This window comes from Oryctolagus cuniculus, chromosome 12 (assembly GCF_051225735.1).
Source record: "Oryctolagus cuniculus isolate XC-2025 breed Fujian yellow rabbit chromosome 12, ASM5122573v1, whole genome shotgun sequence".
Taxonomy (NCBI): Eukaryota; Metazoa; Chordata; class Mammalia; order Lagomorpha; family Leporidae; genus Oryctolagus; species Oryctolagus cuniculus.
In genome coordinates, this window is record NC_142878.1 from 89,530,275 (window position 1) to 89,557,500 (window position 27,226).

At 51.7% G+C, this 27,226-nt stretch overlaps 3 protein-coding genes and 4 non-coding genes across 14 annotated transcripts in view; 1 reads left to right on the plus strand and 6 right to left on the minus strand.

Moving 5' to 3' along the window:
• Positions 1-219: 219 nt before the first annotated feature.
• SNAPC5 (small nuclear RNA activating complex polypeptide 5) lies at positions 220-4,511 on the minus strand. 2 transcript variants are annotated; one of them, XR_001794961.4, is made up of 4 exons: positions 4,381-4,511; positions 3,912-4,013; positions 3,108-3,351; positions 220-463 (listed from the first exon to the last, which is right to left on the minus strand). XR_001794961.4 is itself a non-coding variant. In XM_008268862.5 (3 exons), exons 1-3 carry the CDS (start codon positions 4,468-4,470, stop codon positions 3,235-3,237), a joined length of 309 nt encoding a protein of 102 aa, XP_008267084.1. In that variant the 5' UTR covers positions 4,471-4,511; the 3' UTR covers positions 2,130-3,234. The 2 variants fall into 2 exon arrangements, 1 of the variants encoding a protein (XP_008267084.1); XM_008268862.5 differs by lacking the exon at positions 220-463 and having other exon boundaries at positions 2,130-3,351.
• Positions 4,512-5,444: 933 nt separating this feature from the next.
• RPL4 (ribosomal protein L4) lies at positions 5,445-9,671 on the minus strand. Its single transcript, NM_001195817.2, is given in 10 exon segments — positions 5,445-5,843; positions 5,922-6,042; positions 6,138-6,221; positions 6,428-6,584; positions 6,775-6,904; positions 7,304-7,428; positions 7,718-7,856; positions 8,164-8,270; positions 8,455-8,626; positions 9,629-9,671. Coding segments are annotated over 10 exon segments (1,278 nt in total). The 5' UTR covers positions 9,632-9,671; the 3' UTR covers positions 5,445-5,603.
• LOC127489466 (small nucleolar RNA SNORD18) lies at positions 6,659-6,724 on the minus strand. Its single transcript, XR_007917390.1, has one exon. It is a non-coding gene; the product is annotated as a small nucleolar RNA SNORD18 (small nucleolar RNA).
• Positions 7,519-7,590, minus strand: LOC127489465 (small nucleolar RNA SNORD18). Its single transcript, XR_007917389.1, has one exon. It is a non-coding gene; the product is annotated as a small nucleolar RNA SNORD18 (small nucleolar RNA).
• On the minus strand, positions 7,918-8,016 carry LOC127484025 (small nucleolar RNA SNORD16). The gene has a single exon (XR_007910806.2). It is a non-coding gene; the product is annotated as a small nucleolar RNA SNORD16 (small nucleolar RNA).
• Positions 8,957-9,055, minus strand: LOC127484026 (small nucleolar RNA SNORD16). The gene has a single exon (XR_007910807.1). It is a non-coding gene; the product is annotated as a small nucleolar RNA SNORD16 (small nucleolar RNA).
• A 323-nt stretch (positions 9,672-9,994) lies between the features above and the next one.
• Positions 9,995-27,226, plus strand: part of ZWILCH (zwilch kinetochore protein) — a 38,661-nt gene continuing 21,429 nt past the window's right edge. For 2 of the 7 annotated variants that reach the window (XM_089310602.1, XM_070054396.2), the window contains exons 1-4: positions 10,066-10,220; positions 14,406-14,457; positions 20,365-20,460; positions 22,901-23,019. In XM_089310602.1, coding sequence (XP_089166728.1) covers positions 10,168-10,220; positions 14,406-14,457; positions 20,365-20,460; positions 22,901-23,019 — 320 coding nt within the window. In that variant the 5' untranslated portion in view covers positions 10,066-10,167. Of the gene's footprint in view, positions 10,221-14,405; positions 14,458-20,364; positions 20,461-20,526; positions 20,627-22,900; positions 23,020-27,226 lie in introns of those variants that run through there. The other 5 variants (XM_070054395.2, XM_089310604.1, XM_089310603.1 and 2 more) reach the window with 5 other exon arrangements.

The window sequence follows — 27,226 nt, forward strand, 5'->3', positions numbered from 1 at the left end:
ACTGCTGGTTGTGTTTCTGTATTTATTTTAAATAGACTGTGTGGGGTATCTAGTGGTAAATGTCTCTAAGTTTGGAGTAGTGTTTCGAAATTGGTGGAGTTATTTTGAATGTCACAAATGGATCAAGGCATTAAAATGTGTCAGATTTCTCTCTTCAAATCTAAGTACCAATGCTGTTGTAAACAACGATGTGTACAGTGCCTACAAATTGTATGAAAATCCTTTTAACCATTTTATTCCAGATGTTTAACGAATTAATCTCTTATTCTAATAAATACAGTATCAAGTTAAAATCACTGGAAACTACGTGTGTGTTTGTGGTGGGCTTCCCAGGGTCTCTGGCACACAAGAAATCACAGGATCCAGCCCAGTGCCTCGGGCTCCCGGGGCTCCTGGAATTAGTCCCGTCCCGCGCCCGTCTGCGCTGCTTCTCTTCATACAAGGGAAAAGTGGGAGGCAGGGGCTGGAAGAAACCCCAGAAAGATCACAAAACTTTGCTTACTCACTGAACACTTTCCATGACCAAGAGCCAGGCTGGGGGCTTGGGCGGGCCTTGCTGCTGGAGAGGACTGTGCCTGGCACACATCAGTCAATGCCTGGGGAGGGGGAGCAGGAAGTCACAGGGTGACTGGGAACTGCGGTGCGTGGGAAGCCTTCAGCCGGGCTCGTGTTCTGCTTCCCAAGAGCAGGTTTCAGAAAACCAAAGCAGGAAAGTAAAAGGCCTAGCTCAGTCTTAGGCTAAAAACTGAACTTGGATAAGACACCTAGAACAGGCAGTTGTACCAGGAGCTGGGGACACAGGTAGCCCAGGCTGCCACCGCTGCGCAGGGCTCACCCACCACTGCCAAGGCTCCCTGGTCCACTTCTGCCTGTGAGACCATAGCTGGGCTAGGCCAACAGTCTGACCTACTCCTTTGCAACTTGGAGACCCCAGGGCTGCTGGAAGCCCCACTTGAGTCCTATGCTCACATCACCCACAATGAGCAGACCGCATCCCCAGGGGAAGGAACAGTGCCCCCTGGTGTCTCCAGAGGGTGTTTGAAAACTGAACTGCTTAGCTAACCTCGCCCACTGCTTCCTCAGACTTCCAAACTGAGCCAGCAGCCCCGGCTGGGTTCCAGATGGCATCATGTGAGCCTCATGACAACCTGCGCAACGACCAGAGCCGAAGGAATGGGAAGGTGACAGCTGAGAACTAAGAGCAAGTGGCCAGCTGGTCGGGGTGGGATTTGCAGCTCAAAAAAACACAGGGTTGGGGGCCGGTGCCCTGGTGTAATGGACCAAGCCTCCACCTGTGCTACCATATGGGTGCTAGTTCAGGTCCCGGCTGCTCTCTGCTGTGGTCTGGGGAAGCAGTAGAAGATGGCCCAGGTCCCTGGGACCCTGCACCCGCATGGGAGACCTGGAAGAAGCTCCTGGCTTCAGATCAGCCCAGCTCCAACCACTGTGGCCATTTGGGGAGTGAACCAGCAGATGGGATATATATAACTCCACCTTTCAAATAAATAAAATCCTAAAAACGAGAAAACAAAATGAGGCAAGCATTTAGCTGTGCAGTCACGTCACCACTGAGGCGCCTGCACCTGAGTGTACTTGGGTTCGAGCCCGACTGCAGCGTCCTGCTAACGCAGACCCTGGGGAGGCAGAGCTGATGCAAGTACCTGGGTTCCTGCCGCCCGTGCACAGAACTTGGACTGAGTTCCCTACTTCAGCCCTGGCCCAACCGTCCATCAGACAATCTGAAAGTGAACCAGCAGACACGTACTCTCTCAAATTTTACACACACACACACACACTTACATTTATTTTATATAAATATGTAAATATATATATATTCACTCATGTTCCAAAATTGTCTTCACGTTGTGTGTTCCAAGGAACATACTCATTTAAACTTCTGGCTGTGGGAGCTCAAAATAACGAATGCACACTGGCAAAGGTGTCCGTGTTCTCTGGAGCAGTCACACTCAGCTGCCGTGCTCGCTGGTGCTTTGCCAGGGGTCAGGTTTACAGGACGAAGCGACTCCATATTCATCTGTTGAGTGGAGATGCTCCTGGATGCAGGAGTGAATCTCTTACTCTGAAGCCGTCCTTTCTATTAGAAAAATCCAATCACCCAAGCACACTGGTTTCTTTTACTTGACTCCTTTTATTTATCAGGAAGGCAGAGACAGAGACCTCCCACCGACTGGTTCACTCCTCAAACACCCACAATAACTGGAACTGGGCCAGGACAAAGCTGGGAGCCAGGAACTCAATCTGGGTCAGCCACATGGGTGGCAGGGACTCGATCGCTTGAGCCATCACCTGTTGCTTCCCAGGGTGCACATTAGCAGGAGGCTGGAAGGGGGAAGAAGTGGGCCTCGAACCCAGGGGCTCCAACATGGCTGTGGTGGCCCACGCAGCATCCCCCGCTGCACGGTTTCTTTGACGGCACTTCTCCCAGGGGCCAGAGACAGGCTTGGGAGCAGTCTGCTGGGTGCCCTCCGGAGGGGATCTGCGGCTTCTCTGTAGACTTCCAGGCACGTGAAACCGGGCGTGCCTCAGATGGATGGGGCAGCTGCCCCACAGAGCCCTCTAATGCGTGGTGTCACTCGCGGCCTTAGTCCTCCCCTCGTCAGCTTTCATACCCGACGGCCTAACGGCCACCAGGATACAATGGCAAAAACTTGCACTGGTTTCCCTCAGAGACACACTGTGGACTGGAAAGGGTGATTTGAATTAAACTCTGCCAGTTTTGTAAACCCCAGGATGTCTTGGTAGCACCCCAGAGGAAACTGAACACAGTGAACGAGCCCGACCTGCTGACCAGCACCACGCACACTGTGCCACAGCATGGCCACATCTGCAATTTCCGGTGTCACTCACTCTCGTTAGTAAGATTCTGAAGGGGCTGGTGCTGTGGCAATGGCCAGAGCTGCACCGATCCAAATCCAGGAGCCAGGGAGCTTCTTCCAGATCTCCCACGCGGGTGCGGGGGCCCAAGCACTTGGGTCACCTTCCACTGCTTCCCCAGGCCATAGCAGAGAGCTGGATCGGAAGTGGAGCAGCTGGGACCTGAACCGGTTCCCATAAGGGATGCTGGCACTGCAGGGGTGGGGCTTTACCTGCTATGCCACAGCGCCGGCCCCCTGGCTTCCCTTCTAAGCAAGCATGGCTCTTGGTAAGATGATGCTGATTTCTTTAGAGAGAGTGAGACTTGGACGTTTGTGTGACCCTGGCTCCTTTCCTTTTTTAGGAATCTGACTCCTCCTCCTCCTCTTCCTCTTCTTCTTCCATCACGTGGCTCCTTGTACTTAACTCCAGTGCAGTTTGGTTGATAGATGCTTCATTGTCTACATGCACCAGCATCTGTGTTAGCCAAAGATAGTACACATTAGCAGGAAAGACACCGGCCTCAGAACAGCAAATTCTGAAAACTGCTTTCAAGTCACACGATTGGGTGTCCGGCCCCCATTTTTATGACCAAGAAGCCTGGCTTCTCTCCTGTTTGTCCAAATTCTGTCCCCACCGCCACCGCTACCAGAGAGGGCTCCAGCGCAGGAACTGTGCCCATTGACACGGGACTCTGCAGGCTCCTCACACCACACCTGGGCCAGCGGCGCTGCCAGGACGGTCAGAGGTGACTTCGCTAAGCGGCAGGCTCTGGACTGCAGCTGAAGTCACACTCTTCCCACCCCAGGGTTCCTTATTCACAAAGCAGCAGGAAGTCTGACCCGGCCCTCCCCAGGTCTCCGCACTCTCTGGGTTTATCCGTGCAGGAGGGTGGAAGCAGCCTTGTTACAGTGTAACCAGCGGCTGCAACGTCGTCGGACTGACCCCCCGCCGGCTTCCGCCACCAGAGGCCTGGGGCAGCGTCCCACGCAGGCAGCCTGCGACTCCGCCCCCTGCCCCCTGCCCCCAGCACTCACGGAGCTGACGTCTTCGGGCTGCTGAGCTACAGGCTGGGAAGACACCATCTCATCGTGCCCCCTTCCAGAATTAATCATTGACTGGAGGGCCAATTCTTCAACCTGCAAGGGAAGAGGCGAAAGACCCTTTCCTTACTATTCCACTGGGCTACTGAGCTGCCTAAGCTCCTGGGCGTGCAGGGGAGGCTGGCGCCGTGACGGAGGGGAAGAAGGAGACCAACAAAGAATGGCCCTGCGCAATACAGGTGTTCCAGCTGAGGCAGGTTCCCCTCCTCTCACCCGAACCTAGCAGCTCCTGGAGGGCACCCTATTCAGAAACCAGGGGTGCTTCCCGCAGCACCAGCAATGCTCGCTAGTGCTGCGAAGGGGCGGGGTGGACCACGGCGTCGGGAACCGCGAGCCGCGGCCACCCGGCCCGGAGAGGAGGACGGGCGGCAGCCGGCGAGCGCCGCCGCACGGGCCCGGTCACCTTGAGACGGTTCAGCTGGTCGTGCAGGGCCGCCTTCAGCTTCAGCAGCGTCTCCTCTTCCTTGCGCAGCTCCTGAAGCCGGCTCAGCATGGCCCCGCGCCCCGTCGCCCGGCTCCGCCGGCCGGTCGCTCACTGATGACGCCACGCCGGCGACTCCCGGAAGTGCAGCAGGGGCGGGACCGGCGGCCATGTTAGGGAGGGCGGCGTGGCGCTTCCTTCCGGCGCTCGCTGCGGCCTGGCGTCTACGCGGGACGCTTCCAAAACACTTCTCGATCGACTGTGCCGATCCGTTCAGAGCGGCGCTCGCTGTTGCCAGGGAGAACGAAGCTTTCAACCCAAAGGCTGCAGCCGCCCTTACAGAGTCGTGGCGCGTGAACACCGCGCCCCAGTCGGCTACCTGGGGACCGCAGAGCGGAGCCCACCACGGGCAAGGGAGACGGTGCCTCCGCTTGCAGGGACGTGGGGGTCGCAGTAGGACCACAAAAGGGAAAACGGTGCCTCTGCAGGCAGGATCGCGGTGGGTCGCAATAGCACCACAGAGGGGAGAAGGTGCCACAAGGAGCCCTGAAAGCAGTTGAATTCTGCTGTGAAACGTGCACACTGGTGCTGCTGGGAGGGGGCAGGGCATCCCCGCATGACACAGGCCGTGTACCCCGGGGCTGTCTCGGGGTGCCTGCAGCTCGCAGCCGCACGGGCACCACTGTGCCCTCCTGTGGGATCCTCGCAGGTGCACCCCACTCCTGACCCAGCCCCGCACAGCACACTGCCCAGTCCTTAGGACCCTGCCTCCATGTGGGAGACCCAGATGGAGTTCCAGGCTCCTGGCTGCAACATGGCTCCGCCTTGGCCAGTGCGGCCACTTGTATTAATAAGGCAGAGGTCTGTGTCACCCAACTCTGCCTTGAGTGTTGTCCTGTTCCCTGGGAGGCTTAACTTTGAACCCATGTACTTCCGGTCTTACAGACCTACCAGACTGAGTGGCTTCCCTTGCATGGATTCAGTGTAAAATAGAGAATGAAGTAAGGAGGGTGGAATTTAAAGTCACACAACCCAGTAAGTGTTCTACACCGTCTCTGGCAGGGCCTTTATTCAGATAAAGTGACCTGGCTTTAGGCAGTGGGCTTCTGTACTCTGTACTAAGAGTCATACAACCCAGTTTTTCACATCATCTCTCTTAGGACTTTTATTCAAAATAAGTGGCCCGGGATAAACGAGCTGCCACGTTAGGCAGCAGGCTTCTTGTCTTCCGGGCCGGCCCTCTTGTCGGCAGCCTTCTTGTCTGCAGCTGGCTTCTTGGCGGCAGCGGCCTTCCTCCCCACCACAGGCTTCTTCTTCTGCTTGATGCCCACGGCCCTGGGCTTCTTCACCTTCTTCCCCACCACAGGCTTCTTCTTGGCTGGCGCCTCCTTCGGGTCAGATTTGGCTGCTAGTGCCGCGGCCGCCCTCTCCACGCGGAGCTTGTGCTGCGAGGGAGGAGGCACAGTAAGAATGGAAGCTGCAAGGGGCAGTGCGCCTGCCCGAGCCCGGGCGCGCTCACTCACGTTCCTGGCCTGCCGCAGGATGGTGTTGCGCCGCATGGTCTTCGCGTACGGGTTCAGCTTCAACATGATCCTCAGGTTCTTCAGCGGGTTCTTCTTCAGGACGCGGCGATGGATCTTCTTGCTGTAAAACATGTCAGCATTTCAGTCACATCACGCGCACCTCGGAGTAGCCAGCAACAGGACAGCGGGGCAAGGGCAAGGGCAAGTTCACTCTACCGTGGTGCTCGGAGCGCTCTCTGGATCTCTGGGCTCTTCAAGATTCTGCTGAGGTCTGTATTGAGCATCTTGTGCATGGGAAGGCTGAAGGGGTAACGTGTGATCAGCTAAAACCCCACTTGTATCTCAGGAGTAAAAAATCATTTATGCACAGCAGACAGCAAGCAGAATCCCCACATTTCTTGTAAACACCGGCCACAGGAAGGCAGAGCAGATCCCACCCAACCCCCCGCTTGGAAACAGGCAGATTCGGAATGTCAGCAGCCGTCAGCATGGAGAACAGCACTCACTTGTAGTTGCTCTTGAGGGACGCGGCTTTACGCCAAGTGCCGTACAAGTCGTCCAGCTTCCGGAAGGCACTCTCCGTCCAGATGCAGAAGCGCCCCACGTGCCCACCGGGCGCGAGCTTCAGGATGTTCAGCTTGGTCACGTTGAGCAGAGTGATCCCTGTGGGAGGGAAGGGAGAATGAGCGAGCCTGCGCCACAGGAAGGCACCAGCACCAGGCAGCTCGCTCAGCTGAGAGGTCAGAAGTTCCACAAATCATGGACTTCAGAAACACGGACCACAGTGGAGTCTCATCATCCTAGCCGAGCGAGCGCACCTCCGCGCGGGGACACGAGCCAACCGTGGCGTTACCAGGGATGTTCCGGAAGGCCTTGACGATGCCGTTGTCCTCATTGTAGATGACGCAGGGGCCCCTGCGCTGGATCCTCCGGCGGTTTCTCATTTTGCCCTTGCCAGCCCTCATCCGCTGAGAGGCGTACACCTACAGAGTGGGACGGTACTGAGACAGGCTCTCCCAATGAAAATCGGTACTGCAGATCATCACGTGTGGGCACAAGAAGCTTGCTTAAGGTTATATACAGCCAGCTCCACGTCCTTGCTCTCCCAAATGCTATGGCCTAGGAAAAGCAATGGAAAATGGCCCAAGTTCTTGAGCCCCTGCACCCACATGGGAGCTCCTGGATTCAGATCAGCACAGCTCCGGCCATTGTGGCCTTCTGGGGAGTGAACCAACAGATGGAATACCTCTCTCCTCCTCTGCCTTTCGAATAAATCAATCTAACAAAACCAAACCTCTACACATACGGGGTGGTGACTGCTGCCTTCTACAACTACCTTTTGATAGTTGGTATGGAAACCGACATGTGCTTTTGAAAGCTACCTTCTTGATGTCATTCCAGGCCTTGAGTTTCTTAAGCAGCAGAACTGCCTCCTTGGTCTTCTTGTAGCCTTCAACCTTATCTTCGACCACCAGAGGAAGCTCCGGCACTTCCTCAATACGATGACCTGCCAAAGCCAATTCTGTGTTATCTGGCTACCCTGTGCCCCCTGAAAATCACACATGGATGACCCAGAGGAAAACGGGATACAATCTGCTGCATCAGAATTCCCACAATTATCATGTGTTTCAGAAACACGGACCAATGAAGTGGAATCTCATCATTTTGACAGCTGCGAGGGGAGTGTGACTGAAGTCCAGAGTGTACTACTGACACAGACCTGCTGGACTGACACAGTGCAGCGCTTAGTAAGGAACATTTCACACAGGCAGTTAGGACCCAAAAATGCCACAGACCTTTAGACATGACCAGCGCTGGCAAGGCCGACGCAGCCAGGGCAGAGCAGATGGCGTACCGCTTCTGGGTCGTGTTCACTCGCCGGTGCCAACGGCGCCAGGTTTTGGTTGGTGCGAACATGCGGCCTCCTCGGCACATCTAGTTTCTCAGTGAAGAATTACTTTTTTCAAATTTTAGTCATTTTAGAAAAAGGTTGTCTTGCTCAGTTAGCATTTTCGTCAACCTTCTGAACCAGCGCACTGACAGCAGGCAACTGTCGCTGAGAACAGAGTAAGACGCAAATTACGACATCATGGCAAGCGCACAGCGCCACACGAGGCCCTGGGAGACCCTTTCTACATCAAAGAGCGGCGTCTAACAGTATTTCTGTGCTGTGTAAGCCGACCAGGTCCGGTCAGCTGCCTTCCCCGAGAGGGACTGGTGCAGGCAGGCAAACAAAGGATACATTCCCAAAGGCACCCTGGCCGGATCGGTGCGTCCCGCCACCTCGCACTCTGGGAATTCGCGCCACAGCTCTGCCAGTACCCCACGACTCAGCACTGGTCTGGTGACCTAAAAGAGCGAAGAAACAGATGTTCTAGCTACTTCATTACACCCATCATGACAACGCCAGGCAGCAAGCAGCATCAGAGCGTCGAGAACATCACGTGTTCAGAAACACGGACCAATGAGCTGGAATCTCATCACGGCTGCAAAGCGGCCCCACCCGAGGCCGAGGAGAGGCGCACAGCCGTACCTGCCAGCTCACTGACGGCATAGGGCTGCCTGTTGTTCTTGCGCAGGTTGGTGTGCACGAAGTTCACGATGTCTGGCCGGATGGGAGCCTTGAACACGGCGGGCAAAGTCACATTTTTGCCGGACGACTCCCCCTTCTCGGAGTACACCGATATGAGCGGACGAGCACACGCCTCGGGGAGAGAACAGACACTCAGGACCTCGGGCCCTGCCCCCACGATTTCCACCCTCGACTCATCTGAACTTCCGTTCCTAATCATCTCCGGTGAAGTGCACCTTTCGGGAATAAACTTCCCTCAGCGCTGGCCTGTTACTTTCTGGCCGCGACACCCAGGGCTGCAGGCTGGGCCCACACAGCCGGCTTCCCTTCCCTTGGATGCCTCTCCCAGCCCCTGCTGGGACCCCCACCCCCTCCGGCCACGCTGTGCACTCCTCCGCAATCCCCACATGGCCACTCGAGAGTCACTGTCTGTAAAATTTCAGTCTTTTTAGGAAGGTTGTCTTGCTCAGTTAGCAGTTTCGTCAACCTTCTGAACCAGCGCGCTGACAGCAGGCAACTGTCGCTGAGAACAGAGTAAGACGCAAATTACGACATCACAGCAAGCACACCTCCCCGGGAAGCCGCTCGGAAATTGTATCCAAGTAAGATTCGGCGCTAGGGCACCCCGAACACTTCCGACCTCGTTCACTCAATCGCCCTAAGGACAGCGCTGTCACTGCTCCACTGCCTTACCCCAGCCGCGCACACACACGGACCCCACGGCTTTTAGAGGAATGGTTCCTAGGCCGGGCAGGGAAGTAAAAAACAGGTGTCCTCCTCCGTTTAACAAAGCCCCGAAGGTAAGAACCTCTCACGTCGCGTGAGAGACCGCACACCGACCCTCCTCGGCCCCTTTGGGTCTCAGGCCCAGGGACCTCCCGATCCCCGCAGAACCCGTTTCCCAACATCCAAGGCGCCCGAGAACGACCGGCGCGCCTGAGCCGGGCCGCCCACGTTGCCCTTAAGATGGCTGCCGGGTCTCCATACAACCCGGCTGCTCGGCAGGAAACAGACGCGCTCGGCCCTCATCGCCTTTGCTCTTCCTCCCTCGCAAGCTTTATGGCCCGAACCCCTAGTCCTCCCCGACTAGCACCCCACACGAGAGGACAGTCGGGCCCGGACGACTTCCACTCACCATGGCGGGGAGAGGTGAGAGCCACGCTCCTCTCCTCCCGGCGGCTCCCACAGGAAAAGGAAGGACCTATCACTCCCGCGCTCTATGTACCCTTCAACTCGTCCCCCACCTAGCCCGCCTAAGAACCCACGCGGAGGAACAAAACCTCCCTATACCACACTGTAGAAATCAGAAGCACCGTATTGTTTATTCATGTGGCTCAGGTTACGTAGATATTGTCTTTCAAAATTAATAATAGTGTTCAGAATGAAGGGACTCTTTTGCGCGGAGTAATCCTCAAGGGGCGTGGCCAAGTCTCGCGAGACGCGGTGTCTTCTCCCGTAACCCCTACACTTATTTTTATTTTATTTATTTATTTTTTTCCAGAACAGGACTGAAAGAGCTGTGGTTAAGAAAAGACGCGTATTTTGGTGCTGCGAAATAAAAATTTAACTTTGCGGAAAACGGAACTCGTGGAGCGTAAAAGTAGTCCCGGCGGGGCGGGGCTGTGACCCCTGACGTCGGCGGCGGGCGCGCAGTTCGAGTCGGACCGGGGCGGGATGTGGGAGCGAGTCAACCGGGCGGCGGCGGATTTCTACGCTGGCCTGCTGCAGTGAGTCGTGGTCCCCCGCGTCGGCCGGGGTCTGGGGACGGCTCTCCCGCCCCAGGGGACCCGGCTGCCCGCGTAGAGCCGCCTGCCGCCCTGGGGCGCTCGCTTCTCCGGCGTCCCGGGGCGCGGGAGGCGGCGGGGCGGGTCGGGCCCGGGGAGGGGGCTGGGGGGCGTTTTGGGGACAAGAGCCTGTGCGTTATCTAGCCAGGTGGGAATTGACGAGCCTTCCACGGAAGCCCCCGACCCGGCCGCAGGTGCTCCCACCTGTGACGGAGAAGCAGAGGCACCCCGGAGACGGAACGCTCCGTGTCGGGCCTCCTCACCCGTCCGCTCCGGGGCGGGCCGCGCGCAGTGCTTCGTCCTATCTAAACGTCGGACCCACCGGGGCCTAAATAACTACCAGTTATTTTCTAAATACAAAAAATATTTTTTTAAGAGGCCGGCGCCATGGCGCAGCAGGTGTGGCTGTGGCCTGTAGTCCGAGCCGCTCCGCTTAGACCCAGCTCCCTGCTAAGGCGCCGGGAGAGCAGCGGACGATGGCCCAAGTGCTTGGGCCCCTGCCACTCCTGTGGGAGACCCGGAAGATAGATGGGCCTGGCTCTGTCCTGGCCCGGCCCTGGCCGTTGCGGCCATCTGGGGAGATCTCTTCCTCTGTGTAACTGCCTTTCAAATAAGTAAGTCTTAGATTCATCTGTTTATTTACTTAAAAGGCAGAGTTAGGAAGGAAGACACGGAGAGAGAGGTTCTATCCGCTGGTTCACTTCCCAGATGGCCAGGCCAAAACAAGGAGCAGCATCCGGGCCTCCCGCGTGGGTGCAGGGGTCCAAGCACCTGGGCCACCTTCCGCTGCTCTCCTAGGAGAATTAGCAGGGAGCTGTGTCTGAGCGGAGCAGCCGGGGCTCAAGCGTGGGTTGTTGGCATTGCGGGCAGTGGCTTTGCCAGCGCCATGAATGCCGGTATTTTGAATTGTTTATTGCTGTTCTTCTGAAGTTTTTAAGCATTATAGAAAGAGCCCTGGCTCTTTGAGAAACTGCCAGTGCCTTGGGTTTCTTTCAGGGTGAGCGCCCATAGAACTGTTGGGTTGTTTTTAACTGCTACGTGGCATTTCATTCTGCCAGTCCCCTACTGATGGAACTTTATTTAGACACTTCCTGCTTCCCGGCACTTGGGGAGTGTTGGTCTTTCCATTGTAAGCACTGACGTTTCTGTGTGGCTTCTCTTGCATCGCTCACAGGGACTGTGTACCCAGCTCCCTGCTGGAAATGATTTTTTAAAGGTTTATTATTTGAAAGGCAGAGTTAGAGGGACAGAGAGCGAGCTTCCATCCTCTGGTTCACTCCCACAAATCCTGAAGGCAGGAGCCTGGAACAACGTCTGAATCTTTCACCTGAGTGGCAGGGGCCCCAGGTGGTTGCACCATCTAATGCCACTTTCTAAGGCACGTTTGCAGGGAGCTGGATGGGAAGTGGAGCAGCCAGGACTTCAACTGGCTCTCATATGGGATACGGGCACTGCAGGTGGCGGCTTAACCCGCTGAGCCACAACCCACCCCCCAACCCACTGGAAGTTTTCACATAGGAGACCTCAGTGCCTGCAAAATGGAATTGATTTTCCGCCTAACCTGACATCGGTTCCTGAATTCCGTCTCCGAGTTAAGAGTTCTCAGCCGAAGCCTCCTACCCTGACCCCACCCTCCACCCTCAGTCCTCTGTTCGCCTCCAACCCTGCTGTTCTCCAGCCCACACTCGTTCCCGCACGCCAGCACTGTTGCCGTCCTTACTGGCAGGAAGAGCGCCACTGTTTAAAACCCTTCAGTGAGTTCTTGGCTTTCAGGATCCAGTTCGAGTCCTGTGAGCTAGCTTCCTGTGCTGGTCACCATGCAGATTGGCTTCCTTGGGGGACTCCAGTTGGCCAGGGACCATGCTTTTGTTTGAGATCCCCAGCACCTAACAGGAGTGCCTGGTGTATAAAGCACATTTTGAGAGATGATTAATTTGTGACTGATGAAACAGCATCCCTGAGTTATCCATAAAAAGACACCATCTTTGGTGCTGTCATTGTGGCGTGGCGAGTTAGGCCACCATCTGGACTCTGGCATCCCAGATGGGGACCGATTCCTGTCCTGGCTGCTCCACTTCCAATCCAGCTCCCTGCCAGTGTACTGAGGAAGCAGCAGAAGATGGCCCAAGTGCTTGAGCCCCTGCACCCATGTAGGAGACCCAGAGGAAGCTCCTGGCTTCAGCCTGGCCCAGCCCCAGCCATTGCATCCCTCTGGGGAGTGAACCAGTGGGTGAAAGATCTCTGTCTCTGTAACTCTGCCTTTCAAATAAATAAATCTTAAAAGTCACAGTCTTGCATGATTTGGCAAAAATGGATCAGTCCGAGGCCCAGCGGTCCTGTTTGAGCATGTCATGTGGTAGATCCAATGTAAATGGTATCCTGAAACAGTTTCACTGGGGTCCTCCAAAGACTAAAGATGCTCATGTCTTTCAGAGGATAGACCAGTCTGATGTGTGTTTGCTCTGTTTATAGCTTATGTGCTTTGAGGTCACTGTTCACAAACTTTCTTTAATGGGGTGTACAAGTGGATGGAAGATTGCTATCTCATCCCCTCTCTCTGGAACTCAGCCTTTCAAGTAAATAAGTGGATCTTTTAGAAATTGTCCTAAAATTGAGTTACATGATAATTTTTAAGTGATATCTTAGAGTTTTGTGCCGCCGCCTTCTTCTTTTTTTTTTTTTTTTTAAAGAAAGAATGCCAGAGATACCTTCCATCTGCTGGTTGATTCCCCAGATGCCTGCAACAGCCAGGGCTACAGCAGGTCAAAGTGAGGAGCCAGGAACTCCATTTGGGTCTCCCACATGGGTGGAAGGAATCCAAGCTCTTGGGCCATCATCTGCTGCGTCCCAGGCACATGAGCAGGAAGCCTGATTGAGGGACACAGTAGCTGGGACTCAAGCCAGTGCTCTCATGTGGCATGTGGGTCACCCAAGTGCCCTCGCCAGTGCTTACATGTTTTACAAGAAATAGGCAACATTATCAAATTTCCTGGTTTTTTAATAACAGCTCTTAACAATGGAGGATACAAGGTTCCTTGTGAGCCATAGGAATCTAAGGCCTGGGACCTTTAAGTAAATCCTCTGTGGTTATTCACTTACACTCGTTGGCCAGTCAGGATCCTTTCATTTTTACTTTCCAAGCGTCACGTGTGAAATGACACGTTAGCGTGAATTGGTGTGTTTGAAGAGATTGTGGAGGTCGGCCACAGCCTCATTCCTCAGAGAAGCCATCGACGGGGTCATTCATCTCTGTCACAGTCTCTTCGTTCTTAACCTTTTTTTTTTTCTTGCTCACTTCAACTGTGCCTCGGGCTACCATAATGACTTTGCTTTTTGCTTTTCTCACTGGTGTTACACGGAGTTAAAGTGATGTTTAACTCCAAGTAACAGGACAGGTGTTGTGGTTCTGTTAGCAGGGATGGGTGAAAGAATTCACATGAGACAGAGGGCAGGGTAAGCAAGGTAGCAAGGTTTGATGGGGTGGGGCATCCGTCAGAAAGGATGGGCACCTCTCCAGACAGCATCCCAGAGTGCCAGTCACTCAGACTGGGGAGAGCAAGGCTACGTGATTTAGTGGAGAGAATGCACGTGGCAGGCCAGGCGGGCGGCTCAGCAGAGAGCTGAGAGCTGAGCACGCAGTCTGTATTCAGACCAGGGCTCCTAAGGGAAAGGGTCGGGTTCTCCTGCTGTTTCTCCTTCCTTGCCTCCTCCTCCTCCTCCTCCCCCTCTAGGACAGAGGTTTGCTGAGTGTGAACAGGCGAAACTCCTCCCTAGGTGTCACTACTCAGTGCTGTCAGACTGGGGAGGCCACCTGGCACCGGGCCCAGGAGCTCCCCCCAGGGTGCCTTCCGTGGGTGGGCCGGGACGGCTGTGCTGCCCAGTGATGAGGCTGGGTGACCACTGGTGCTGAGCAGAGGGTTCTCCTGGGGAGCTCTCGCGGGGGGAAGGCTGAGGCCGCCTGTGAAGTTGTCGGGGTCTGGGCAGGACTTCGCGGTGTAACATGCCGGGCTGCTCCCAAAGTGAGCTCCTGCAGAGGCTGTGCTTCCCTTAGGCCCCGCTCCCCACACAGGCTCATTTCTAACGTCCCACCTAACAGTTCTGTTTTTCACATGTGGTTCTACATTTCAGGGTATTTAATGAAGAAAAGAAAGGAATCTGTAAGGACCCATTTTTCTATGAGGTATGAGCAATTTGTTTTTTTAAGAAAATATTTATTTGAAAGGGAAAGCTAAAGAGAGGGAAGGAGGAGGGTTTGAGAGATCTTCCATCTGCTTGTTCGCTCTGCAAGTGCCTACAGGAGCCAGGATCTCCTGGGTCTCTCATGTGGGTGGCAGGAACCCAAGCACTGTGCCATCGTCTCCCAGGTGCATTAGTGGGGAGCTGGATCAAAAGTGCACGTTGGGGGCTGACGCTGGGGCATAGTAGGTTAAGCCTTCACCGCCGGCTTCCCATATGGGTGCCAGTTTGAGTCCTGGCTGCTCCACTTGCAATCCAGCTCTCTGCTGTGGCCTGGGAAAGCAGTGGAAGATGGCCCAAGTCCTTGGGCCCCTGCACCCTTGTGGGAGACCCAGAAGAAGCTCTTGGCTTCGGACTGGTGCAGCTCCAGCCATTGTGGCCATTTGGGGAGTAAACCAGGGGATGGAACACCTTTCCCTGTCTCTCCTCTCACTGTCTGTAACATACCTATAAAATAAATAAATAAATTACAAAAAATAAAAAAGATGTGCACGTTATCTGGGACTGGAACCAGGCACTGATATGAGATACAGGAGTTGCGGGTGACAACTTACTGCACCACAATGCCTGCCCATATTTGTGGTGTTTAACACAATCTGAAATTGTGGGTTTTTAAAAGTCAGGTTTTTTGTGGTTTATTTATATACACTAAATTTCATTCTCTGAAGGTAGAGTGCTATCAGGTTTTGCTGTTGTTGTTTTTTAAGATTTATCTATTTATTTGAAAGAGTTATGGGGAGAGATGGAGAAAGATAGATCTCCCATCTGCTGGTTAACTCCCCAGATGGCCATACTGGCCAGGGGTGGGCCAGGCTGAAGCCAGGAGCCAGGGGCTTCATTTGGGTCTCCCACATGGTTGTAGGGGCCGGATACTTGGGCCATTTTCTGCTGCTTTTCCCAGGCCACGAGCAGGGAGCCAGTTTGGAAGTGGAGCAGCCAGGACACTAACACAGGTGGCAACTTCACCTGCTATGCCACAATGCCGGCCCCAGTTCTGTGAGTTTTAACAAATGCATTAGGTTGGCTGGCGCCGTGGCTCACTAGTCCCTGTTGGGGCGCCAGATTCTGTCCTGGTTGCTCCTCTTCCAGTCCAGCTCTCTGCTGTGGCCTGGGAGGGCAGAGGAGGATGGCCCAGGTGCTTGGGTCCCTACACCCACATGGGAGACCGGGAGGAAGTACCTGGCTCCTGGCTTTGGATCGGTGCAGCGTCGGCCGTAGTGGCCATTAGGGGAGTGAACCAATGGAAGGAAGACCTTTGTCTCTGTCTCTCTCTCTCTCTCTCTCACTGTCTAACTCTGCCTGGCAAAAAATAAATAAAAAATGAACTAGGTCATGTAACTACCCCTATAATCAAGATACAGAGTGTTTCTATTATCTACAAGAATTTTCTTTGTATCCACTTATAGTGGGTGCTTTTTCCTGCCTCTAGTCCTTGGCAGCCACTAATCTATTTTCTCTTTTTATTTATTTATTTAGCCTTTTCCAGAATGCGATACAAATAAAATCATAGAGCCCTTCGGGTCTGGCTTCATTTCATTAGTCTAATGTGTTTGAAATTGATCTGTGTCGTAGTGCGCATCCTTTTTACTGTGTTCCGTTGTGTGGATGGACTGCAGGTCAGTTATCCATTTGCCAGTGGAAGCATTGTGGCTGCTTCTAGTGTTCAACAATTACAAATAAAGTTCTGTAAACACATATTAATTAGGCATCTGATACGTGCGAAGTGTTCCATATGTAAACTCCCCATAGTTGGGGTCATAAATCTGCATCCATGAAATAATTACTGATGTAAAATGAATCGCATGTTAAAAGACAAATAGGTGGGGAGAAAATGTCATGAATACTAATGGTTAATTTCTGTGTGTACATCTGTCTATGTATATAAGGAGCTCTTAAAAATAAGCAGAACTAGGGATTAAGAAGAATAGGCAGAGGACACAAGTAGGTAATCAGGAAATTACAGGTATGCTTATCCCTTAAAAAACTCAAGAAGTAAATATATCCCAGTATATTTTTTCATATTTCCCTGTTATATTCTTTTCGCTTGATTTATTTTTATTTTTATTTTTATTTCTTTTTGACAGGCAGAGTGGACAGAGAGAGAGAGAGACAGAGAGAAAGGTCTTCCTTTTTGCCGTTGGTTCACCCTCCAATGGCTGCCACGGCTGGTGCACCGCGCTGATCCGATGGCAGGAGCCAGGTGCTTCTCCTGGTCTCCCATGGGGTGCAGGGCCCAAGCACTTGGGCCATCCTCCACTGCACTCCCTGGCCACAGCAGAGAGCTGGCCTGGAAGAGGGGCAACCGGGACAGAATCCGGCGCCCCGACCGGGACTAGAACCCGGTGTGCCGGCGCCGCAAGGCGGAGGATTAGCCTAGTGAGCCGCAGCGCCGGCCTCTTTTTGCTTGATATTTATTATTTCCCAGGGCCACTGATCCAGGGTACCACCAACGAGGCGGCTTAAAATAGCAGAAGTTTGTCTCCCACTGTGTTTTTTCTAAAGATTTATTTATTTATTTGAGAGGCAGAGTTACAGAAGGGGAGACAGAGAGAGATCTTCAGTCTGCTGGTTCACTCCCCAAATGGCCGCAACGGCCAGGGTTGGGCCAGGACAAAGCTAGGAGCTTAAGCTTCGTCTGGGTCTCCCACATGGGTGGCAGGGGCCCAAGTCCTTGAGCCCTCTTCTGCTTTCCCAGGTGCATTAGCATCAGAAATGGAGCAGCCAACACTCAAACCAGCACCCATACGGGATGCTGGAGTTGCAGGCAGTGGCTAACCCACTACACCACACCACCAGCCCCTCTGCCACAGTTTTGGAGACTGGAATGTAAGCAAGGTGTGGGCAGGACCATGAACCTGCTGAAGGCTTTAGGAAAGGTTCCTGCCATCTGCCATCCTTCCCAGTTCCATGTGATTGCCAGCAATCTTTGGTGCTGCCTAGCTTTTATGGCTGCGCAACTCCACCTGCCTCCCTGGGAACATAGCTTTATCCCTTTGTCTGCATGTTTTTGTGTCTGTAAGTCTTTCTCTTCTTTTTAAAAGATTTATTTTACTTATTTGAAAGGCAGAAGTAGAGACAGAGAGAGGTCTTCCATCTGCTGATTCCCTCCTCAAATGGCCACAATGACCTGGGCTAGGCCAGCCTGAAGCCAGGAGCTAGGAGCTTCTTCCAGATCACCCACTTGGGTGGTGCAGGGGTCCAAGCAGTTGGGCCATCCTCCACTGCTTTTCCAGGTGTATTAGTGGGGAGCTGCGTCAGAAGTGGAGTAGCCAGGACCCAAAGCAACATCCATATAGGATACCAGCTCAGCGGGCCAGGGCTTTAACCGGCTGTGTCACAGTGCCAGCTCCTGTAAGTCTATCCATATAAGAACAGAAGTCATTGGATTTGGGGCCTGTCCTAATCCTAATTAATCCTTATCTTGATTACATTTGTGAAGACTTGCCAAATAAGGTCACATTCACAGGAACTAAAGATTAAGACTTCAGGAAATCTTTTCAGGTGACACAATTCAACCTATAACAGTCCTCAGACCTCAAGAACCTAGAGATTAGAATAACCTAGTGTCCTTAGCCCTCCAAACTTGGTAGCTAAATGTTTCAAAATCCAGACTAAGATGGGGCTGGCACTGTGGCACAGTAGGTTAATCCTCTGCTGTGGCCTGGGAAAACAGTGGAAGATGGACCAAATGCCTGGGCCCCTGCACCCATGTGGGAGACCCGGAAGAAGCTCCTGGCCTCGGATCGGCTTAGCTCCTGCCATTGTGGCCATTTGGGGAGTGAACATGCTGGTGAAAATCCTCTCTCTGTCTCTCCCTATCACTATCTGTAATTCTACCTCTCAAATAAATAAAATCTTAAAAAAAAAAAAAATCCAGACTAAAAAGTGTTCAAATAACGAGCAAGATTTGTCTTTAGTGAGCGTGTTAGGTGCTGTTCACCTTTGTTAGTGATCAAATGTATTAACCATGAGAATATTCATTGTGTTGACAGAGGTGATAGAAATGTGAACAGTAGATAGGATATATTTGATAGGCAATTTGGGGCCATTGATGTGATTTCCGGTATCCACCTTAAGATAATTCCAGGATATCTGTTATTAGTTGCTTCCCAGAGCAAATAACTGGAAGCTATCCACAAGTCGTACTCTGAAATTCATTCTGAAATGCCAGAGCTGTGGTCCTAGCTAGTCAGAGAATATTTCATAACATGGGAAGAGTGTCACCATATAAAACCACTAGACTATTTTTTTATTAAGCAAACTTAAGTCTGTGATACTTAAAAATTATATTTTCTTTTGTATAGGTTAATACAAGGTTTACTTTTTTTTTTTTTTAAGATTTATTTATTTATTTGAAAGAGTTACAGAGAGGCAGAGAGAGAGAGAGAGAGGTCTTCCATGTTCGCTCCCCAAATGGCCACAACGGCTGGAGCTGGGCTGATCTGAAGCCAGGAGCTGGGAGCTTCTTTGGGTCTCCCGTGAGGGCCCAATGAATTGGGCCATCTTCTGCTTTCCCAGACCACAGTAGAGAGCAAGATCAGAAGAGAAGCAGCTGAGACTCCAACTGGCACCCATTTGGGATACCGGCACTACAAGTGGCAGCTTTACCCACTATGCCCAGTGCAGACCCCAAAATATACATTTTCCATTCAAATAAATTTTGAATCTCTTTGCCTGGAAAAAGATCTGGCAGAAATAGATGAACCAGGCTAATAATGGTAGTGATTATCCATGGGCTATAGAATTACAGATTCTTTTTAAATCTTTTTAAAATTTTTTAAATTTGTATTTGAAAGAGTTATAGAGAAAGGCAGAGAGAGAAGTCTTCCTTCCATTGGTTCACTCCCCAAATGGCCAGAGCTGAAGTGATCTGAAGCCAGGAGCAGGAGCTTCTTCAAGGTCTCCCACGTGGGTGCAGGGACCCAAGGACTTGGGCCATCCTCCACTATTTCCCAGGCCATAGCAGGAAGCTGGATCGGAAGAGGAGCAGCAGGGACTGGAACCAGTGCCCATGTGAGATTCTGGGGCTCTAGACCGGGGCTCTAACCTGTTTCTCCCCAGTGCCAGCCCCCAGATGATTTTTTTTTTTTAAAAAGATTTGTTTATTTTACTTGAAAGTCACAGTCACACAGAGAGAAAAGAGGCAGAGAGAGAGAGAGAGAGGTCTTCCATCCACCAGTTCACTTCCCAGATGGCCACAACAGCCGGAGCTGCGCCGATCTGAAACCAGGAGCCAGGGGCTTCCTACAGATCTCTCACATGGGTGTCGGGGCCCAAGGACTTAGGCCATCTGCAGCTGATTTCCCAGGTCACAGCAGAGAGCTGGATTGGAAGTGGAGCAGCTGGGTCTCATACTGGCACCCATATGGGATGCCAGCACTGCAGGTGGCAGCATTACCCGCTATGCCACAGCACCGGCCCCCCAAGATGAATTTTTAAAATCTTTTAGCTGTCTTTTCAAACTTTCCTACGTTAAAACATGTATTGCAATTGGAAAGAAAAGATACATATTTCTTATAAACTGATAAAGTTCTACAGATTCATAGTACTGTCAGAAGAAGGGGCAGTATTTAGTGAAGTGCTAATTTTATGGTCCATGGTAGGAAATGCCATGTGGTTAGAGGAAAAGGGCATCTGTGTGGTGTTTTCCAGGCCAGGTGCATTGCAGGTAGGTCTGGAGGTGTGGACAGATGGAAGAGCTACATTTTCTAAACATGAGGAGTAACTTAAAACATGCCGCATTCACATTCTCTCTTCTAGTCAACTCGGATACAGTGCTCTGTGCTCAAATATTTGTACGTAGATATGTTTATGTATGAGTATAACATTGCTTGACATCTGTTCTTAACAGGCTGATGTTCAAGTGCAGTTAGTCAGCAAAGGCCAACCAAATCCTTTGAAAAATATCCTAAATGAAAATGACGTTGTATTCATTGTGGAAAAAGTGGTAAGTAGTGCTTGGGCTTTATGATCATTTATTTATTAATTTGAGATTCATTTATTTGTTTGAAAGGCAGAGTTAAGAGACAGCGTCCATCTGCTGGTTCACTCCCCAAATGGCCACAAGACCCGGACTGAGGAGGCTGAAGCTAGGAACCAGCAGCATCATCTAGGTATCCCATGCAGGTGGCAGGGGCTAAAGCACTTGGCCCATCTTCTGCTGCTTTCCCAGGCACATGAGCAGGGAGCTGGATCAGAAATGGAGCAGCCAGGACTCCAGCTGGTGACCATATGGAATGCTGACATTGCAGGCAGCAGCTTTTTTTTTTTTTTTTTTTTTTTTTTTTTGACAGGCAGAGTTATAGACAGAGACAGACAGAGAGAAAGGTCTTCCTTTTTGCTGTTGGTTCACCCTCCAATGGCTGCCGTGGCCGGCGTGCTACAGCCCGGCGCATTGCGCTGATCTGAAGCCAGGAGCAAGGTGCTTCTCCTGGTCTCCCATGCAGGTGCAGGGCCCAAGCACTTGGGCCATCCTCCACTGCACTCCCTGGCCACAGCAGAGAGCTGGCCTGGAAGAGGGGCAACCGGGACAGAATCCGGTGCCCTGACCGGGACTAGAACCTGGTGTGCCGGCGCCGCAAAGCGGAGGATTAGCCTATTGAACCACGGCGCCGGCCTTTTTTTTTTTTTCTTTTTCTTTTCTTTTTTTTTTTTTTAAATGGCAGAGTGGACAGTGAGAGAGAGACAGAGAGAAAGGTCTTCCTTTGCCATTGGTTCACCCTCCAATGGCCGCCATGCACCACGCGATCCGATGGCAGGAGCCAGGTGCTTCTCCTGGTCTCCCATGGGGTGCAGGGCCCAAGCACTTGGGCCATCCTCCACTGCACTCCCTGGCCACAGCAGAGAGCTGGCCTGGAAGAGGGGCAACCAGGACAGAATCCAGCGCCCCGACCGGGACTAGAACCCGGTGTGCCGGCGCCGCAAGGCGGAGGATTAGCCTAGTGAGCTGCGGTGCCGGCTTAGGCAGCAGCTTAACCTGCTGCACCACAGTGCTGGCTCCAGTTCTTTAATTCTTTATTTAAACAAATTTGCTTCGTTAAAAATAATCTCAAACATACTCATTGTTTTATGAGCATTAGTGAATTTATTTTTGACAGGCAGAGTTAGAGTTATAGACAGTGAGAGAGACAGAGAGAAAGGTCTTCCTTCCGTTGGTTCACCCCCCAAATGGCTGCTACGACTGGTGCAGCGCTGATCCGAAGCCAGGAGCCAGGAGCTTCCTCCTGGTCTCCCATGTGGGTGCAGGGACCCAGGCACTTGGGCCATCCTCCACTGCCCTCCCGGGCCACAGCAGAGAGCTGGACTGGAAGAGGAGCATCTGGGACTAGTACCCGGCATCCCAACTGGGACTAGAACCCAGGGCGCCACAGGCGGAGGATTAGCCAAGTGAGCCATGGCGCTGGCCGCATTAGTGAATTTTTTAGGAATAAGTATTGTGCTAAAAGAAATATAATATGAGCCACTGTAATTTGGAATTTTCTGATGGCCTCATTAAGAAAAAGAAACAAATGAAAATATCATTAAGTCAATAAAATTGGCTTTTTTATTTTGTTTGCAGTTCTAAGAGTTTTAGCACATAAATTTTTACAATCACCACCTCAGTCAGACTACAGACCAGCTCCATCTCATCAGAAAACTTGTTTGTGGTATACCTGTGTAATCGTAGCCCCTCCACCTGCTGACCCTGGCAACCGCTGAGCTCGTCTCCTTCCCTGTAGTTCTGTGTTTTCCGGAAAGCCATGCACGGAATCACGCGGTGTGGAACCCTTTGAGGCTGACTTCTTCCCTTAGTGTAACACCCACATTGCTGAGTATGTCAGTAGTTCATTTCTCTTCATTTCTCAGTGGTTCTCCTTGGTATGGATGTGACCCAGTTTACACAGGAGGACTTAGAATCGTGCCTACTACATGGTACTGCTCCGGAAAGGCTAACTCCCATAGTTACTGGCTTGGCTCGGCTCGGCTCGGCTCGGCTCGGCTCTGTTAACTGTTTAATAAGTGCATAGGTATCGTGTAATGTAAATGAGTGCTGATAGCCCTAAGAGGAATAGAGACAAACAGGAAGGGCTGTTTACCTGTGGTGGTTGTTGAGAAAGATCTTCCAGTTTGGGGAATGGAGACACCAACAAGGTGCAGGAGTCAGATGCTTGCTTTACCAGTGTCCACTAAGGTCAGTGTCTCTTTATAGGACAATAGAAATGCTTCTGTTGGCACGATCTGTTAGCACAAACCCAGTTTGTGGCTGTGGTGCTTGCCATAAGCCAATTATCTGTGCTAAGGGTGGAGAAGTGAGTAGTTACTTTGCAGTTATTTCCTAGTGTACTGAAGAGCTGACTGCCATCTTAAGTGATCTTATATTTGGCTAAGTAATAAAACATTTTTAAAAGCCTTTAGAAAAGGAAGAAACAAGCCATGTTGAAGAACTGCAGTCAGAAGAAACTGCTATTTCTGATTTTTCTACCGGTGAAAATGTTGGACCGCTTGCCTTGCCAGTTGGGAGAGCCAGGTAAGTTTTTCCTTAGCGTGGAGGTGGGGGTGGAGGGTTCTCATGCACACTGGGGGATAGCATCCAGCCTCTCTCCCTCCAGCTCCTTCCCCAGATGTGTCCACCCAGCTCTTCTGGAATGTCCCATCTGTGTCCCGGACACGGGTATCTCCCTTTTCTGCCCAGTCATTGTTGCTGATCTTAGTTGTTTTCCCTGTTTCCAGTCTGGGTCCTCTCCAGGCATTCTTCCTTCTGACTGTAGGGTTTTTCAAACGGGTAGACAGGAGATGGGAGCAGACATTCTAAGAGCACTGGATAGCTGTGCGCTCCCACTTTTATTTAGAGGGTACCAGCAAGTCTACAGTCAGCAGGCATGTAGGCAAGGTTATACATCAACTGAAGGATTTGGGAAAAGGAATTCGGTCTGGTAGTCTAAGATAGGGATTAGAACTGTGTTGTAAATCTTTGGAGACAGGTCCATTTAGATGCTTGTACAAACTTACAAATTCCTGAAAATACCGCAGGTACCAATTAAGGTCCATTAGCCCCCTGCTGCTCCCACTGGCACATTCCTTTGGGTGGGTGTGCCCATGCCCAGCCTGTTTTGGCTTGAGCAGAAACTGCGGCCATGCCTCTGATTTCCAGGGGGGTGGGGGAGGGTGTTTGCCTCCCTGAGAGGCATTTATGCAGCATCTCTACACTGGCTACCAGAGGGATCTTTATAAAATTAAAGGCTGATTATGTTGCTTCCCTGCTTAAAAATCCTGTAGTGGTTCTTCATTGCCTTTGTGATAAAACCCAGACTCCATATGAGTGACACATAGGAGCCTTCCCTTTTTGGCCCCAGTGGTCCTTCCCTAGGGTTGGGACTGTACTCAGTGGCTGCTGGAAATATGCAGGAGTAGTTTTCTCTTTTTTTAAGATTTGGTTTAGATCTGACGCTGGCTTTTTGGGTAAAGCCGCTGCCTACAATGCCAGCATCCCATATGGGTGTCGGTGTGCCAGGATGCTCCACTTTTTTTTTTTTTTGGACAGGCAGAGTTAGGCAGAAAGAAAGGTCTTCCTTTCGTTGGTTCACCCCCAAATGGCCGCTACTGCCTGCGCACTGTGCTGATCCGAAGCCAGGAGCCAGGTGCTTCCTCCTGGTCTCCCATGTGGGTGCAGGGCCCAAGGACTTGGATCATCCTCCACTGCCTTCCCGAGCCACAGCAAAGAGCTGGACTGGAAAAGCAGCAACGGGGACGGAATCCAGCACCCCAACCAAGACTAGAACCCGGGGTGCTGACACCACAGGCGGAGGATTAGCCTAGTGAGCCGTGGCACCGGCCTAGGATGCTCCACTTCTGATCCAGCTTCCTGCTGGTACACCTGGGAGGGTTCCCGGCTTTGGAAGCATAAAGTTATGGAGAGAGAGGGAGAGACCAAGAGATCTTCTATCCACTGGTTCACTTCTAATGGCTGCAATGGCCAGGGCTAGGGCAGGCCAAAGCCAGAAGACAGGAGCTTCCTCAGGGTCTCCCAGGTGGATGCAGGGACCTAAGCACTTGGGCCATTTTCCACTGCTTTCCCAAGTGCATTAGTAGGGAGCTGGATTGGAACAGGAGCAGCCAAGGCTTGAACCAGCACTCCTTCATGTGGGATGCTAGTGTTGCAGTCAGTGGCTTAACCTGCTGTGCCACAATGTCGGCCCCATTTCTGTTTTTTTTTTTTTTTTTCCCTCTTAGGATTTATTTATTTGAAAGGTATAGTGACAGAGATCTTCATCCATTGGTTCACTCCTCAAATGCCCACAATGGCTAGCACTGGGCCAAGCTGAAGCTAGGAGCCTGAAACTCCATCTTGATCTCCCACATGGGTGGTAGGGGCCCAAGTACCTGCATTGTTGCCCACTGCCTTCTCACATTAGCAGGAAGCAGGATTGGGAGCAGAGCGACTGGTACCCTGGCACTGTGATAAGTTGTGCAGGCATTGCAAGCAGTGGCTTAACCTCTTGTCCCACAATCCCCAACCTGATGGGGGAGTATTTTCAGTTGGTGAAATGACTGAGGGGAGCCATTGGCATTTGGCGGCCTGTGCCTGACTGGCAAGTATCCTGTCCTGTAGTGCATGATCCCGCCCAGTGAGGAATGACTGTGCCTAGCACGCCAGTGGGGCGGCTCTTGGAACTCCCGATGCCTGTATCTGTCTCCCCACTGTGTGGCCATGTGTAGAACCCTCTGCCCTACGTCCAAAACCAAAGAGGCCTTGCCATCAGAGAGTACTGGAGTTGTATAACGCTGTATAATAGCATTGTAGAACGACAGCCACTGCGGTGTTCACAGAGTGACTTTGGTTTGTTTTGCGCCATAGAAGCTTCAGAAGTGCTTGGTTTTTTTAATGCAGCTGCATTAGCCGTCTCCTTCGGAGCTTCTTGCTTGTCCGTCGCGTTTGGCCTGTGTCCTTACTCCGCGTCTGTGCTGGCTCCTCCAGCCGGTGCTGGTTTGCACAGTCCCTGTGCTTGTTCCCCTGCTCGCCATTCCTTCCTGCTGTTCAGACCTTCCTTCTGGGATTATCGTACTTCCTTTTTGAAATAAAATCCCTTCGAAATTCCCTCCCTGAACATCTGTTGGTAATAAATTCAGTTTTCATCTCCTTGAAAAATACAAGCGTAAACTGCATTTTTCAGTAACTTCTAATTTTGGTGCACAAGTTCTTTCAGACTTACAAGAAGTTACAAGAATAGTCCAGGGGCTGGCGCCGTGGCTCAATAGGCTAATCCTCCACCTGCGGCGCCGGCACACCGGGTTCTAGTCCCAGTTGGGGTGCCGGATTCTGTCCCGGTTGCTCCTCTTCCAGGCCAGCTCTCTGCTGTGGTCCAGGAGTGCAGTGGAGGGTGGCCAAGGTCCTTGGGCCCTGCACCCGCGTGGGAGACCAGGAGGAAGTACCCGGCTCCTGGCTTCAGATCAGCGCAGTGCACCATGCTGTCCACTCTGCCTGTCAAAAAAAAGAATAGCCCAGGAACGGCTGTGTACTGCGGTCCAGATTCACCAGTTGTCAACGTTTGCTGTGTGTGCATCTCATTCTCTCTTCCTGTCTCACTCTTTGTGTGATTGTGTCTGTTTTTATATATGCAAAGTTATTTGTAGTTACATATGTGTATGTGTACATTTTATAGATACTTAAAACTATGGGATATAGAAGATGTTACTTTAGAATGTTCATGAAAATATGCATTGTAAAAAACTGCATAGATTTCAAAAATTTTTTGTACCAAAACAATCTTAAAAAATTTTTTTTTAATTTACTTCATTTATTTGAAAGAGTGAGAGAGACAGAGATCTCTCATCCACTGGTTCACTCTTCAAATGCCTGCAATAGCTAGAGCTGGGACAGGCCAAAACCAGGAGCTACAAAACTCAATCTAGGTTTCCTGTGTGGGTGGCAAGACACCCAGCCACTTGAACCATCACATAATGCCTCCCAAGTTGTGCATTAGCGGGAAGCTGGAATTGAGAGCCAAGCCAGGACGTGGACCTGTGCGTTCCGGTGTGGGATATGGGTATCCAGCTGGCATCCTAACTACTGGGCCAGATTTTTACTCTCAACTTGGGTTTTCTTTTTTATATATTTGAAAGGCTGAGAGAGAGAGAGAAACAGAGATCCTCCATCTGCTGATCCACTTCCCAGATGCCCACATTAGCTGGGGCTGGGCCAGGCCAAAACCAGGAGCCAAGAACTTGATCTGGGTGTCCCACGTGAGTGGCAGGGACCCACGGGTCTGGCCCATCACTTACTGCCTTCCAGGCTGCTCATCAGCAGGAAGCTTGATTCTGAGGCAGAGCCAGGAATCAGACCCAAGAACTGAGACATGGGATGTGGGTGTCCCAGGTGGCTTCGGAACAGTTGTACCAAATGCCGCCAGGCTTACCTTTTAGTTCCATTTCCCATGAACTATACCATCGTACACACACATACAATACAGGTGTTCCTGCATATGTACAATACATGTAACTATTATATGTGTATATGTATGCATATAGAAATATACATAAGTGTTTTTTAAATGAAGTCTTGACAGTGTATTAGAGACTTTATATTCTTTTATCTCCAAATACTTCACCATGTAGTTCATGAGAACAGGTGCATTCTCTTACATAACAGCAGAACAATGATAAAAATCTAGAAATGCAACATTGTTAGAATACTGTTACTAATTTGGAGCCCATATTGAAATTTCCTTAACTGTCCC